The sequence below is a fragment of the Tiliqua scincoides genome, chromosome 5 (genome assembly GCF_035046505.1).
Source record: "Tiliqua scincoides isolate rTilSci1 chromosome 5, rTilSci1.hap2, whole genome shotgun sequence".
Lineage (NCBI taxonomy): Eukaryota > Metazoa > Chordata > Lepidosauria > Squamata > Scincidae > Tiliqua > Tiliqua scincoides.
In genome coordinates, this window is record NC_089825.1 from 1,494,118 (window position 1) to 1,510,148 (window position 16,031).

Genomic DNA, 16,031 nt, shown 5'->3' on the forward strand with positions numbered 1-16,031 from the left:
TTGTTTCTAGACCATGCAGGCACTGTCTTAGAAAAGGCATTCTCTCCTGTGTGGGAGATAAGACTTCTTCTCAGATGTTGCCTACTTACAAGTCTATGGCTGCAATCCTACCCACACTTTCCTGAGAGTAAGCCCCATTGAACAAAATAGGACTTACTTCTGAATAGACCTGGTTAGGATTGTGCCCTAAGAATCCAGTCCTATCCAGCACTGATGCAGCTGCAATGCAACCCCAAGGCAAGGGAACAAATGTTCCCTTACCTTAAGGAGAACTGCTCCCCCCACCACAGGATGCAGCACATGCCCCATTGGCACAGCTTCACAGGTGCTGGGTAGTTGGATAAGATTGGGCCCAAAGTCATAAGCCATTGAGATTATTTTCAGTTTGTCATCTACCTAACCTCTGAAGTTTGAGGCACCCAGAGGAGGACCACCAAAGTTCAACTCAAATTCTGGGCAAATTCCTATGACAGAGAGCATTCCTTTCAATAGCTGGGTCCCAAAGCCATTTAGGGTTCTACAGTTTTAAAATCAGTTCTCTGAACTGTCCCCACAGCCAGTAAAATTCTCTTTAACACAAACACACGTCATGAGAGAGAGAGAGAGAATGCATTACATTTTAACTCAGGCAAATTGTGTAAGATACATCTGTGAATGGTTGTTAGCTTTCATAACTACATGGGAAGTCTCTCTTCAAAGGCAGCACTTCTCTGATTGCCAGATGCTCAGGTCAAATGGTGGGGTGTATATACCCTTCATTCTTCATAGGAGGGCAGGGATGATCATATAGCTTGCTGGTGCTGAAGGGGAATAGAGCAGACCCTGACATCCATATTTGTTTAAGGACTCAGATGGTTTGGTTCATTCATCAGTAGAACTCTACCTGTCCCTTGTAGCAGTCTGACAGCCCAATCCTATGCATGTCTACTCAGAAGTCTCATCAGAGTCAATGGGGCTTACTCGCAGGAAAGTGTGGGGACTGGGTGTATAGGAGGGAAGATGTCTGCTTTTTCTGGCTGTGAACTGCAGTACAAACAGCCATGTGGCCTGCCTTGCTGTGGTTAAATGGATGGGGCTACTTGTTCCTTTCCGAGCAGAGGAACTGTAGTATCTTAAGAAGGAGGAGTTTGCCTGGTCAGTTTTCTGACTGAGATGGATCAATCTGGGCCTGGGCAGTTCCTAGGGAGGGGGGCATAATTGTGTGTTCCTATAAAAAATACTGCCTGCCCGTAGTAAACTAGCACACCTGGAAGAAAAGGGGCATAGACTAGCCTTCTCCCCAATAGTTTAATATAGGATTAAGCAATATATAGGGGGAGCGCAAGGAGGAGCATTCAGTCACTGGGGCCCTTACCTGTGCACTGGAGATGATACAGTCATGCTCAGAGTAACACAATGACAATGAGGACCCAATCCTGTCCAATTTTCCAGAGCTGTGCCAAGTGGGCATGCACTGCATCCTGCAGTGGGGGGGGGGTAGTTACAGAGGCCTCCTGTAGGTAGCAGTTCGGTGCTGCATTGGAGCTGCATTGGCACTGGCAAGTTGGCTCAGATTGGGCCCTCAGGCCAGAGTTAATAGGAGAACAACCTGGTGTAAGGTTGACACTCAGCCTATGCCAGAATAAGCCACGGTGGGAAAGCCCCACCTGTTGAGTGGCTGGTCATAAATCAGCCTCAACAGTCGTGGAACTCACTGAATAATGATGCATCCAGGCTGGTAATGCTCGTGAGCTCTTCTGCACACTGTGAAAGGAGAGATGAAATAGTTCAAAATGTGTCTATGTAGGTAGATGTGTCTATGTGCATTTCATTACTTCCTGAGTGAACTTTCCCCCCTGCTTTGGTTCCCTGGGCACACATACCAGGGAGTGAGTCTCATCAGGGACACGTGGTGGGTGGGGAGGCAGGTGAGGCAGAGCCTCTCCACTGGAGTCCTTTGAAGAGTGCTGCTGCCATGGGCAGAGTGTATGGGTTGCGAGTGCTTGCACGCCTCACAAGGTGGCGGTGCTTTTCAAAGGACTCTGCACATGGGTTGTGAGTGCTTACTCACCTTGCACGGCCGTGGCACTTTTCAAAAGACTCTGTGCATGGGTTGAGTGCTTGCAGGCCTCACACTGTGGTGGTGCTTTTCAAAGGACTCTGCACATGGGTTGTGAGTGCTTACTCACCTTGCACGGCGTGGCACTTTTCAAAAGACTCTGTGCATGGGTTGTGAGTGCTTGCAGGCCTCACACTGTGGTGGTGCTTTTCAAAGGACTCTGCACATGGGTTGTGAGTGCTTACTCACCTTGCACGGCGTGGCACTTTTCAAAAGACTCTGTGCATGGGTTGTGAGTGCTTGCAGGCCTCACACTGTGGTGGTGCTTTTCAAAGGACTCTGCACATGGGCTGTGAGTGCTTACCTGCCTTGCATGACTGTGGTGCTTTTCAAAGAACTTTGCGCATGGGTTGTGAGTGCTTGCACGCCTTGCACAGTGGTGGCGCTTTTTGAAGGACTCCAGTGGGGAGGCTCTGCACACCTGCCACATGTCCCTGGGCTTGCATGCTGCTGAGCTGACATGCAGACAGGGAATGGGCTTCAGCTCCAGCAGGGGGCGCTTTCCCCACCCCCCTTGCAACTTGGTGCAGCCCGCCCTTCCAGCATCACCCCCGACCTGCGTTGCAATGGGCTTTCCCGAGGCTCGCGGAAGTGACTGAGGACTTGCAGCTGGAGCACGTGAGTGTCCCGGCCGGAGAGCCTCCGCTGCCTGCAGCAGCCTGAGCGCCCTGCGGGGAGAGCATCCCGGTGGGCTCGGCTGTGGTCCGCTGCGTGCCCAGGGGAAGCAAAGGCAAGACCAGAGCCACAGGTGGCTGCCTTGGTAGTTGTTGCCCTGCTTTCTGCTGGTTGCTTTTAGATCTAGCCCTTGGAGGGAGAGTGAGCTGTGAGTTAGTCTTTGGAACTCCTTGCCACTGGATGACTTCTTGCCTAGATGCCTTTGAAAGGGGGTGGGACAGGTTTCTGGAGGAAATGTCTATCACAGCTTATAATCTGTGATGGGTATCCCTCCTGTTTTAGCTTGTCTCATCTCTATTTGTGACCAGTCCTTTTTCTTTGGAATTCCTTGCCACTGGATAGCCGGATGGCATCTGGCCTGGGAGGGATCTGAAGACCTTAGGAGTGGACCTCAACAAGTGGGAAACCCTGGCCTCTGAGTGGCCCGCTCGGAGGCAGGCTGTGCAGCATGGCCTTTCCCAGTTCCCAGAGACACTTTGCCAACAGGCTGAGGCAAAGAGGCAAAGAAGGAATGCCCACAGCCAGGGAGACAGACCAGGGACAGACTGCACTTGCTCCCGGTGTGGAAGGGATTGTCACTCCCGAATCGGCCTTTTCAGCCACACTAGACGCTGTGCCAGAACCACCTTTCAGAGCGCGATACCATAGTCTTTCGAGACTGAAGGTTGCCAACAACCGTCTGGCCTGGATGCCTTGAAAAGGGGGTGGGACAGGTTTCTGGAGGAAAAGTCCATCACAGCTTACAAGCCGTGATGGGTATCCCTGAGTTAAGCTTGTCTCATCTCTAGTTGGGAGCAGTCCTTTTATCTTTGGAACTCCTTGCTGCTGGATGTCCTGATGGTATCTGGCCTAGATGCCTTGTAGACAGATTGATGGAAGTAAAGTCCATCTCCGGTTACAAGCCATGATGGGTATGTAACCTTCCAACCTCCTGGTTTTGGAAGTAGGCTACCTCAGAATGCCAGATGCGAGGGAGGGCATCAGGATGCTGGTCTCTTGTTGTCTTGTGTGCTGCCAGAGGCATCTAGTGGGCCACTGTGAGAAACAGGAAGCGGGACTAGATAGACCCTTGACCTGATCCAGCAGGGCTCTTCTTAGGTTCTTAGGTTCTATGGCTTGGTAGGACATGATCAAGGGCTATCTGTGCTTGCAGAGATGCCTTTAAAACATCTGCTTCTCACAAGAAGAAAAAAGCAGTCTGCATATGCTCAGGGGCACTGGAACCTTGCATTCATTTTCAAAATGTAGCCAGTTTCATTCAGGAAAGAAAAGGAGGATGTGCTCAGTGGCGCTTTCCTCTTGAATCTATAAAAAAAAGGAGAGGGGGTTGTCAAGGGCACTCTGCATATGCAGTGTTTCTCAACCAGTGGTATGGATACCACCAGTGGTACTTGATGTAGTGACTGGTGGTACTTGTGGGACCCCCAGACATCTACTGCTTGGCAGCAAGACGAGTGACAAATAGCAGTAGGAGGCTTGGTGGGCAAAGCTCCAAAAAATGCTTTTCACGCACTCTGAAAAGCTCTCCTGTCCAGCCTGAGCCTCTTAGTGGTGTTGGTCAGTTTTCATCTGACCTCTCAACCCAGAAGTAACTGGCAGTGACATCATCACCAATTACTTCTGGTGGTACTTCTCATAGGTGAATCATGTGAAGCGGTACAGCTGAGAAATGCTGGCTTAGAGCACTTGGCTCAAGATACTAGTGTTTAAAAACAACAACAGAAGCTGTCTGCACCCCTGGTGGGGTGGGAATGTTGATTTCAGCTGTTGTGTACTTTACCTGTAAGGAAGTAGGTTTTGGGTTATTGGGAGGCAGGGTTTTTAGCAAGTGTTTGGACTTCATATTGCAGTGATGTGTTTATTCTTGTCACTCATACCTGGTCCCTGCACTGGTGACATCAAAATTCAACTGTGGCAATGCCTGCGCCCTTTGTGTGGCTGCTTTTGAAGACCCTCCAGAAGTTGCAGTATGTGGTGGCCGTGTGATGCTGGGAGCTTGGCAGTCTGAGTCCATCTACCTGCAGACTGGAACTGAAGCTCTCTTTGACATCTGGACTCTTCTTTTTTTAACAGAGTTTTCTGTTCTTCTGCTTCACTATGTTTGGCTCCTCCCGAGGTGGTGTGAGGGGAGGGCAGGACCAGTTCAACTGGGAGGATGTCAAGACGGATAAACAGCGAGAGAACTACCTCGGTATGGAGATTCTCGTGACTTCATTGATGGTTTAATGTTTGTTTAGCTTCAGTGGCAGGCTAGGGGTTGTATTTGTTCCTTGCCTCAATGACCTAAAATCTATTTAAGAGTCCCTGGTTCAAATCTCAACTCAGCTGAGGCAAGCCAGCATCCATCTCAGCCGCAGCTGACCACCTCCTCCCTCGCCATCCTGATATTCCATCGCCATCCCTCACCATCCCTAATATTGCAGTCTGCAACATTTCCTGATATAAAATATGGCTATTTAATTTTTGTGATAGCTTTTGTTGTTTGAAGTCATTGCAAGATTGGAAAGGTGGGACTTAAAACAGTAAAATAAAGTGTTGATAAGAGTGTTCAAGACCAAAAAGTTGGGGTGAAAAGTTGAAGGGGTTAAAAAATAACACCGCATAACATAAATTTAGGTATCCTAACCTGTAAGTTGAAATGTTGGGGATTGAATGGGAGACCTGCTGCTTAGAGCTTCTGCATAGCCTGGAGACCTGGTCAGTGGCTTCTTCGTATTTATGCTCTTTGCTTCTGCTCTGATGTTATGGTGTGCGGCCTTTGATGTGCAGGAAACTCCTTGATGGCACCAGTTGGCCGATGGCAGAAGGGCAAAGATCTGACATGGTATGCCAAAAAGAAGAAAGGGGATGCGCCTCTCTCCCGGGAGGACGAACTAGCAGCCGTCCGGCAAGCTGAGCAGGAAGCTATGATGGCAGCCTTGTAAGTCTGACCTGTGGCCTTCCCTCTCTCCTCCCCACCAGCTGCTGAGGGGTGAGATCTTGTCTGACACCCTCTTGAATTTTGGAAGAGTTCCAGGCATCTTCAAGGCACTACAGAGGATCACCTCCCTGTCTCCAAGCTGAGGAGGTCACCCATGTCAAACAACATTTCAGAGGTGCTTTGAGTGTCTCCAGAGTGCCATGTGAACATGGGCACAATTGGCGACCTCCCTCCATTTCAGAGTCTGGGGTTTATCTAGAGTGCTGGATCAGGGAGAAATACTACGTTTAGTGAATTTGTGGGCCCCTGCCTTGGATTTTGGATTCCATCAATGGTAGCAGAATGGGAAGTGGACAATCTGCTGGGAGTTCTGCACCAGCCTCATTCAAAGAACTGCCATAGGGTTCTCATCTGCTTGACCAGAATTAGTAACTCTCCTTTGCTGCTGTTTCTTTTCAGAGGTTACAAGAATGTGAAGAAACTTCCTACAGGCCTGAGTAAAGAGGTATCTTTTCCCAATTTTTTAAATTGTTCATTTATTTCATTTTGATTATAACTCATGGTGAGTAGACCCCTAGCTTTCAAAAAAAAAAAAAGTGAACTAATTACTTTTTAAATTGTTTTTCATTCAGATGATGAACACATTTGAGACCTATCATTGTAAGAACCCCAGATTAAACTTAAAACAATTTTTTGGATGTTCATATCCACTATACACAGGTGGGATCAGTTGCTTGTGGATCTGATTGCCAGAACTAAGACCATAGTCAGTGCCATAGTTCCCTTGAATTAGCTGCTACCTTTGGTACAAATTCAAAGAGAGAACCCTTTTATATTTTTCTATCATATTTGGGAGACCAGGGAGCTGCCTTGTCAATTGATTGATAAGCCCAATCAGTTCAGGGGCATATTTTAATCTGCGCTTAAAGCTTTAATTGATTAATCTTCCAATCACACTGACTGAGGATTGCAACCCTAATTAATCAAGGCTTACAGCATTTAGTGATTGTAAGCTTTAAATGATTAAGAACATAAGAACAGCCCCACTGGATCAGGCCATAGGCCCATCTAGTCCAGCTTCCTGTATCTCACAGTGGCCCACCAAATGCCCCAGGGAGCACACCAGATAACAAGAGACCTCATCCTGGTGCCCTCCCTTGCATCTGGCATTCTGACATAGCCCATTTCTAAAATCAGGAGGTTGCGCATACACATCATGGCTTGTAACCCATAATGGATTTTTCCTTCAGAAACTTGTCCAATCCCCTTTTAAAGGCATCCAGGCCAGACGCCATCACCACATCCTCCTCAAGAGTCAAGATTGATCTGCCTCTGATTAATTGAGCAACAAATTACCTTTTTCTAAGAAGTGTAACTGTTTTTAATAAAAGTGTATGCAAAGATCTCTGGAGGCAAGCATGACTAGGGGAGGTTTTCTCTCCTGTGTGTGGGAGAAGGTGGAATGCTTTTTCAAAGATAGTGGTTGGTATGACTATATGTGGGCATTGTATAAAAGCAAACTACCATAGATTATGGTACCTTTTATGAACCTTTTATTCTTCTTCCTTCTGCTGCAGCCTGGTTCTGCTTTGCAAATGCTTGCAAAGCAGGTCTGTTTTTTGAAACACCAGGATGTGATCCTCCTTCCCAGGCTACAATTCAGTGCACCCTTACTTAAGAATAACACTCATGGAAAGCAGTGGGTCTACTTCTGAGTAAAAAGGGTTGCAAATATCTCATCTCTCTGCTGTGAATTGAATTGCACACTTCCAGTTATGTGTTATGGGTTGTATGTTGTACGTTGAGCTTCTGGCTTAACACACCAGACACCTTAAAGGTGGATTTGATTCCTGGTTCTCCTGCAGTGGTTCCCACCGTTTTTACTTGCATATCCCTTGGCAGCCCATTTCCATAAATTGTACCCTTCATATTAGCAAAATGTTTGTAATTAATATACAATTATCTCATCTCCTCTCTATGAAAGTCCAGACTTCATGTATTCATCACATGCTTTCTCTTTTCATCTGTTTGAAGAACAGAAGACTCTGCCTTTGCACTGTTTTGCACCAGAAGTGTGCTGAGAAATTCTGAATGATTGATCACTTTCCATATTGTGTTTCGGCTCTTTTACTGTGCTGGTTTTCAATCACTGATTCATACATGAATTGATGACCAAAAACTAGCTCTTGGTGGGGCTTTCACAGTCAACTAGCTGCCTCCCTTCCTGCCTTGCTGGTCCTTGCAAGGCATTCTGGAGCAGGACCTGCCATTTTCTGCCATTATTCCATTCTTTTTCAAGTACCCCTAAAGGTCCTGTTGAGTGTCCCTGGGAGTACATGAATACCAGGTTGGGAACCACTGATTTACTGGTATGTTGTTTGCAGTGCACTTACTCTGATAGTGCTCACAAAAAGGTGCTGAAGACCAGAATTTAAAAAGAATAAAAATATATCTTATGATCTTTTACTATGTTTTTAATAAATTAGAGACTACAGTTCTTGGGTAACAATCAGTGGTGGGCTATTTTTCAGGATCTGGCCTCAAGTAAAATCAGACAAACTATAGTCAGACACCCCCCTAAGTTTAACTTATCCGAGGGTCATAGAAAATTCCATGATTGTTGGCTCAAAACCTGCCCTTGACTTATCTGTGGGATTGACTTATAGGCGAGTATCTGCGGTATTTTTTTCTTGTCAGAGCTATTTTGTTGACTCCATAGAACTGATCTGATTCACTAAGGCTTAATTAGTCAGGTGGCAGCCCTAATTTAAGCATTAATAATTATGAAAGACCTGAGCTATCCCCCCCCACCTTAGTAACTACCTCTTGACATTAAACTTGAACTTTGAATTCTGTGAGAAATTTGATCAGTAAGAGGTAGAGTGAAGGAAGCCTGTGTGTCTGTTTTGCAGGTAGTCTCTTTCTGCCACAGACGTGCAGTGGGTGGGAAGGCGGGTGAAGCAGAGCTCCCCACTGGAGTCCTTCCAAGAGCGCGGCCACATGTGAAGTGTGCAAGCTCACACAAGCAGAGTGTGTGGGATGTGAGTGCTTGCTCACCTCGGACGTGGTGGTGCTTTTCAAAGGACTCCAGTGGGGAGGCTCTGCCTCACCTACCTCCTCACTCACCGCACGTCCCTGCTTTCTACAGGAAAGCAGACTTTCAGGGCTTTTGCAGTACCTCTGTTTTTAAAAAAACCAGCACTTACCATTCTCCTTCAGAGACTGCCTCTTTTCTCAGCCTGTGATGCTGGCTCCTCTCCTTTTGAAGGATTATGTGCAGCAGAAAGGGTTGAAGGGAAGATAACTACAGAGCTGTAGTAACTCCCCAGTGCCCCACAGATGCAGCATGTGCTTTAGTGTCAACCCTCTACCTGCTACTCTTTTCAAGGATCTTGCTGAGGTCTGTAAACGTGACGGAGCGGAACGTGACGAGAAGGGTGTGGATCGGGTGTTGGGCTTGGGGAGCTCAAGGTATGTACTGCGGTGTACCTCATAATTCCTCATGCTCCTCTCAAAAGGGGGGGGTTGGGACGTCTTGTGGAGGTGTGAGGAACTGCTGGGGGAAAGATCAGCACCTGCCCGCCCACCCTGTTTGTGTTTTGCCTTAGCGGTATTGGGGAGGGGGCTGTTTTCATCTCCTCCCACCTTCTCTCTATATGTGTCTATCCCACACTGCTGGAAACATCAGTGGAACCATTTCTAGCTCTTTATTTTTTTGGCAACAAGTTTCTGATTTAGCTGCATTCAGTCGTAGAACTCTTATCTTGCTCCCTGCGTGTTTCATTGTTCAAGGTCTCCTAATTGCATTGGTCCATGTTTAGATATTTTTTCTATCACTGAGAACCTGCTTCTCAATATCCTTCCATTTCAACCCAATGTCTTTTCAGAAGTATGGGGAGCAGGATGGTGTTCTCCAAAGAAGACAAAGAAGCTGTCAAACTGGGGCTTTCGGTTTTTACAGTAAGTGACTTGTCCTTCTTGTCCTCCTGCCCCATCCGCTTTCAAGGCAATGTGAGAGTATTAGAAGCCTCTGAACATCTCTGAACGCATGTGACAAGGGCATGCGGTGGGTGGGAAGGCAGAGCGCATGGGTTGTGAGTGCTTGCACGCTTCACATGGCAGCGGTGTTTTTTGAGGGACTCCGGTGGGGAGGCTCTGCTTCACCTGCCACCCCACCAACTGCATGTCCCTGACGTGTGGGCATGTCCCATATGTGCCAATAAGTGCTTGTACAGTGTTCTCCCTCACTCCTTGCCACATGCATCTTCATTGAACACACAGAAGAAAGACTGTGCCTCTTCAACAGATATATGTCTAATAGGATTCTTTTGGGTTGATTTTTGTTGTGTCTCCAAACCCCCAGCATCATCAAGTGGCAAGCGCTCCAGAGACTTTAACTACTAACTCAAGCAAGGAAGAAGAAGCAGAAGCAGTACAGTAAGAGTTGCGCAGCTGTCCTTTCCTGACCGTGTCTTGTGGGGCCCTCAATCAGGGTGTTCATTTCTGGGCACCTGGGTTTAGGGAGGATGTGGGCAGCCTGTGGAGAAGAAGGGTTTAGGAAGCAGAGCTGGGGATGAAAGAGAGGCCAAAGAGGCCTTGAAGAGAGAATAGGGGGTGTGAGTGTGTTCCCAGAGTCTCAGAAGAAGTAGCCAAGTTTGAGGTTGTTCGGTGGGGGAAGCAACATAACTAGAGCAGGGTCTTCCTGACTGAAAGAGTATTTGATCAGTAAAGCCCCCTGCTTTGTGGACATCTCACGGAGGCCTTGCAGATCCCATTGGAAAACTTCTGGGGCTATAGCATGTCAGACAACAAATGAGGGAGTTGGGTGATTTAATGGCCCTCCATGTGAAAATGCACTTGCCACATTTGGGGGGAAAAAAATAGCTTTCTCCTTGATATGTTAAGTTAGAAACCTCTTTCTGATAACCAGTTTTCAATGTGGTTGTGAGGCATCTGCAGCCTGCACTGGTGCAACTGAGGGTCAGCTTTTCCAGGCAATGAACTATCAATGTAGACTGTCCATGAAATTACCTTGGTGGTGATTGCCTGATACAAGTTGGGAGTGCTCTGGATAGAAGAGATTCTACTCTCTCTTGGCTTGGATGCCTTTAAAATTGGAATTGGACAAATTCCTGGAGGAAAAATCTATCACAGGATACAAACCATGATGGGTCTATGCAACCTCCCGGTTTTAGAAGTAGGTTATCTCTGACATGCCAGATGCAAGGGAGGACACCAGGATGCAGGTCTTTTGTTGTCTTGTGTGCTCCCTGAGGCATCTGGTGGGCCACTGTGAGATACAAGAAGCTGGACTAGATGGGCCTTTGGCCTGATCCAGTGGGGCTCTTCTCATGTTCTTGTGTACTCTGGAGGCTGAATATTGGAGGGTTCCTGGCCTGCTGTTCAGCTCTGTTAAGTTTCTGGACCTTGTGGTTGTGAAGAAGTACTGCTTTCTCCCTGGGGCATTTGGTGGGCCGCTGTGAGATACAGGAAGCTGGACTAGATGGGCCTATGGCCTGATCCAGTGGGGCTGTTCTTATGTTCTTATGCTTCATGCATATCATGCAGCCCCTTAAAAGACCTTGTGACATCTTTCAAGCCTCAGACCCAATCTTGATGTCTAGGCAAGTATGCAGGACAGTCTTGACCAGATTAAACAGTTTCTTGAATGGATGTGGGAGAGGTGGATTGGACAAAATAAGAGGGAATTGGACAAATTTCTGGAGGAGAAGTTCATTACGGGTTACAAGTTATAGTAGGTATGTGCAAGGTAGAGGTGGGCTGCCTCTGATTGCCAGATGCAGGGGAGGGCACCAGGCCACAGGTTGTGCCTGTTGTCTTGTGTGCTCCCTGGGGCATTTGGTGGGCCACTGTGAGATACAGGAAGCTGGACTAGATGGGCCCTTGGCCTGATCCAGCAGGGCTATTCTTATGTTAGGTGGCTGGTTCAAAGGCACCTTGGCAAAATCTTCCCGAATGTTGGAGAATGGGGAGGAGGAGCTTAAAAGCAGCTCTGTGGCATTGTAGCTGTCTGTGTGCAGGCAGCTCTGACATAGGGCAATGGTTCCCAACCTTTAGAAGCTCGTGGACCACTGGAGGCAAGCCCCCCCCCCCCCCCGTGGACTGTCAGACAGTATAGAGAATGGCCTGTCCACAGCCACAGCTGACACTTCAATGATTGTGGCTGTGGGCATTCCATTCTCCGCCCTCTTTGGGGGTTCATGGGAGATTGATCGCTTCCAGTGTCTCGCCGTGCAAGGAAAGGTTTGTTTTTTTCCTGAGACCTCACGGACCACTTCTCAGAGTCTTGCAGACCATCTGTGGTCTCTGGACCACAGGTTGGGAAACAGTGACATAGGGGAAGTTTCACGTAGTGTTACAACAATAGTACAGGCTCATCAGGTCTGTATTGGAAACTTGCCTACGGCTTGGGATTGGTGCTTTGTTTCTTGAAGATGACCAGATTCTGACTTGAGTTGGCCTTCATAGAAGAATATGCGAGAGGGAAAGATTGCCCATTTCTCTATAACCCTGCAGGCCAGAGGTTGGCAAGAAGTCCAGAAAGAAGGAGAAGAAAAAGAAGCACAAGAAAGAGAAGAAAAAGGAGAGAGAGAAAAAGAAAAAGCGAACTGCTCCCTCTTCGGCCTCTTCCTCTCCAGACGACAGAGAAAGGTGCCTCCATCGGTTATATTTGTGGGTCTTCATGGTGTTTATGTCTCGCGATCTGGTTCAGGTGCTAACCCAACCTGAAGATCTTTGCCACCATTTCCTGTATTGGCCAACTGTGTGTGTCCGTGGGGGGGGGGGGTTTCAAGCACTCGTAGAGACCACTTCTCACTGAATGAGTCTGGCCATCTGCATGGTCTAAGCATCTGTGTGCAGTCACCTGCATTGTGTGTCATGGTTCAGGGGCAGGTGTGTATATGTGTATCTACTTGCTCTTCTGGGTGCAGGGTTTTGGACATGGACAAGAGGCTCAACAAGGCTGGTGACTGGTCCCCTACTTTGGGGTAGTGGGGGGTTGTTCAGTTATAGGGGAGGTGTACTTTGCACATGCTTGAAGCCTGGTGAGTGTATGAAGCTGCTGTGTATTGAGTCAGAGCCTTGTTCCATCTACGTAGTAGAGGTCTCTTAGTATTGTCTGTGATGATTGGTGATAATTGATTGATGATTGGCGTTCCAAAGTTCCAGAAAGAAGTTGTCCCTGCCCCCCAACCCCACCCCACCTAGAGATTCCAGGGGTTGAGCCTTGGGGCTTTCTGCATGCAGTGCATGTGCTTTGCCTCTGAGCTATGTCCCCACTGGTGAATGCTCAGTGTGAATGTGGTATGAGTTTCTTCAAGAGCAGTGTCTGATCTGTGCAGCTGCTCGGTTAAAATTACGCTCCGCTAGTAGCTGAATGTGTGAAGTTGGTTGGTTGAAAAGCATGCTCTGTTGGGCTGATGAGGGTCCTGTCCAAGCTGTTGGATCTGTGGTTGTCTGTTCATACATGAATGCCATCTGGGGCGGGGGAGTGTGGTGGAGAAAGCAGAACAAGTCCCCATCCTTCAGAAGATTTATGTGCATGTTGGCAGGCGTCATAGTAGCTAAATAAAGAGTTGGAGTAACCCTGGGTGTGTTGTGTGTTTACCATTAACAAGACCTGCAAGTCTTTTCTTAAGTGCATTTTCAACCGTTGAACACAGGAGTGCGCTGTGGGCATCTAATCGTCTGCTTCAAAGGTTTTGAGCTGATCCTGCAGCTGCATTTTGGCATCAAACCTGGCAGAATGTGCAGGGGCTGTGGGCTTTTCTCCTCCCTTCTGGATCTGTGTCTAGCATGGAGCAAATGCCATCTGGCCATCTTTGCAGATATCTAGCTGAGCAAACTGAGTGCCAGGCCTGCAGAGGCTGTTGTATCTCCTTACTTTGGAAACTTTCAGGCAAGCATCCACTGGGCATTTGTGTACTCTGAGGACCAAACTATGTTTGCCTAAATGCCTTTGTGACAGCTGTGCAACCAGAAGCATCTCTGCTGTCACAGGAAACAGTTGTGGGGGGACCTGATCCTCCCTGACACCACGGTCCTGATCAGGGACCTTTAACTCTTTAGCCATTTCCCTGCTGAAAATTGTCCTCAAAGCAGCTGCTTGCAGCAAACAGCCGCAGAGAGAGGAGTCATTTTTCTCAAGGCAAACGACTTGAGGGCAAAGAGGGGATCGCCCCTTCCTTCCCATGTGCCGGGAAGGATTGTCCCCATCCCCTGTTTGTGAAAGGCTCTTCCAGCAGGCTGAGTCTTTAAAGGGCACTTAAGGTGAATGCATGATTTGGCCCTCCGAGTCTCCATTTTATCTCTCTGCAGAGTTTTCTGGCCTGAAGGCTGTGGGGAGAGGATATAATTTCACTGCAGAAGCAACAGGGCTCTGTGTGTGGGCTGCCTATTTTAGTGCAAGCTGTTGGGAGCCACTGGGGTGCTCTGCCTGTCAGGAAAAGTGGCTGCGTCCTTTGAAGATGGCCTGGGACAGTGCCCTTGCTGGGCCCCTGCCCTTTTCTTTGCTCCCCTGGGAACTGCCGGGCGTTCTGATGAGCTGACCCGGTCTCTTCTCTGCTTGCAGAAAAAGGCGACCCACCTCACCTCCCGAGCACCATCCATCATCCTCCCAGCGGGCCGGAGCCAGCCACCCTGACAGCCATTCATCCCCTGCCCGAGAACAGAAAGCCCCCAGCAGGCGGCACTGCAGCCCGACCTCTTCCCGCAGCGCTGAGGAACGGGCCCCCTGTGGCCGGTCAGCAGCCAAGATACGGCCTCCCAGGCTTGGGCGGAGGGAGTGGCGAAGCGGCAGTGACAGCAGGCCCCCCCCTCCCAGAGGCAAGGGCCCAGAAGGCCAGAGGAGGAGGAGAAGCAGGTCCCCCACAGCACACAGGACCAAGAGGAGGCACGACACGGACTCTGATGACTGAAGCATCATTGGGAGCCTTTGTTTTAAAATAATCTCTTCCTGTTTACCTGCTGGGTCTGATTCTTAGTTGGTGCAGGCATCTGAGTTATTTGTCTTTTTCTGGAGTCTAGTTTCTATCTGCCTATTGCCAATTTGCTCCATTATTCGGGAGGAGGAATGGCAGGAAGGACGCTCTTTAATTAAATATTTGTACTTAACTGCTTTTATGAGAGAGAGCAGAGTAGCTACAATACTTCCTGGGCAGACCCACCCTAACTTGCGCTGGGAGGCTGGCAGGCCTGCCCCCTATCCAACGTAAGGTTGGGGCCAAAAGCGGCTCAGCCCAGGGCAAGGAAAATCACTCCCCTGGGTAAAGTCACAGCAGCCCCAATGGGGCTACTTGGATCTGCGCCACCTAAAGAGGTGGCACAGATCCAGGCTGCCCAGTAACAAGGTTAGGATCTGGCACAAGTGCAGGCTCCTGGCCCCTCACCCTGTCCACCCACCACCCACCCACGGAGCCACCTGCTGCTCGCCCTCCCCTACGCTTCCCTGCCCTGAAACACATCCCTCCAGACCCCCCCTGCACCACCCTGGAAAGATTGGTGCAAACGTACTGGTCCTGGGGCTTGCTCCGGCATGGGAAAGCTGGCACTCGTCCTCACATCAGCCTCCCCGACTCACAAGTCGTTGCAGATGTGCCTTAAGGCACATTTACAACAATACTGGGCCAGCACAAGGGACTTGAGCCAGCCCATGCCCATGTTAGGATTGCGCCCTAAGACACATAGTGAGGTAATATGGCTTTTGTTAAAACAACAGGCAAACTTTTGAGTTGAACAGAATTTTCTTACCATTTAAAATACTGTTTTTAAATGAAAAATGACAGCTACCTGAAATAGCTCAAGTGTGTGTAACACTTTCGCTGAAAATTAATTAAAAAGTAGACATATGCTCTCTCTCTAATTTGCTGTGAGGCTGTTCTGTCTATGAGCTGGGCCAGACATGTCTCTTCTCATCATATAATTAGGCTTTGTTAACTTGCAAGGTTGTGGTTCTTACTTTACAGGTCCATGAAGCTGTGCAGACCAGGATTCAGCCACCCGATTTCCTCTGGCTTATGCAGTGGGGTCCCGCAAGCATCACAGCAGGGTGTCTTCCTGCAAGTTCTTGCGATGATGACAGTGTGTGCTTTCTTGGGTCATAGCACATCATAAGAACAGCCCCACTGGATCAGGCCATAGGCCCATCTAGTCCAGCTTCCTGTATCTCACAGCGGCCCCACCAAATGCCCCAGGGAGCACACCAGATCACAAGAGACCTCATTCTGGCACCCTCCCTTGCATCTGGCATTCTGACATAGCCCATTTCTAAAATCATGCTCCTAATGAGATGGGTTCCAACCAGAGGTGTAGCTAGAG

General features: G+C 48.6%; 1 protein-coding gene across 3 annotated transcripts; it reads left to right on the top strand.

Moving 5' to 3' along the window:
• The first annotated feature begins 2,736 nt into the window (after positions 1–2,736).
• On the top strand, positions 2,737–15,552 carry C5H1orf35 (chromosome 5 C1orf35 homolog). 3 transcript variants are annotated; one of them, XM_066628667.1, is made up of 9 exons: positions 2,737–2,858; positions 4,847–4,964; positions 5,543–5,693; positions 6,153–6,198; positions 9,082–9,164; positions 9,581–9,653; positions 10,057–10,130; positions 12,231–12,365; positions 14,287–15,552. In XM_066628667.1, the coding sequence occupies exons 2-9, from the start codon at positions 4,871–4,873 to the stop codon at positions 14,630–14,632; spliced, it is 1,002 nt and encodes a 333-aa protein (XP_066484764.1). In that variant the 5' UTR covers positions 2,737–2,858; positions 4,847–4,870; the 3' UTR covers positions 14,633–15,552. The 3 variants fall into 3 exon arrangements, with proteins under 3 accessions (XP_066484764.1, XP_066484763.1, XP_066484765.1); XM_066628666.1 differs by having other exon boundaries at positions 2,737–2,828; XM_066628668.1 differs by having other exon boundaries at positions 2,737–2,828; positions 9,584–9,653.
• The last annotated feature ends 479 nt before the right edge of the window (positions 15,553–16,031 follow it).

Bases quoted from the DNA above. Each gene is read 5' to 3' on its own strand.
- C5H1orf35 (XM_066628667.1), top strand. From the start codon at position 4,871: ATGTTTGGCTCCTCCCGAGGTGGTGTGAGGGGAGGGCAGGACCAGTTC. The intron at 10,131-12,230 runs GTAAGAGTTGCG...ATAACCCTGCAG, and splicing joins GAAGAAGCAGAAGCAGTACA to GCCAGAGGTTGGCAAGAAGT. The intron at 12,366-14,286 runs GTGCCTCCATCG...CTCTGCTTGCAG, and splicing joins TCTCCAGACGACAGAGAAAG to AAAAAGGCGACCCACCTCAC.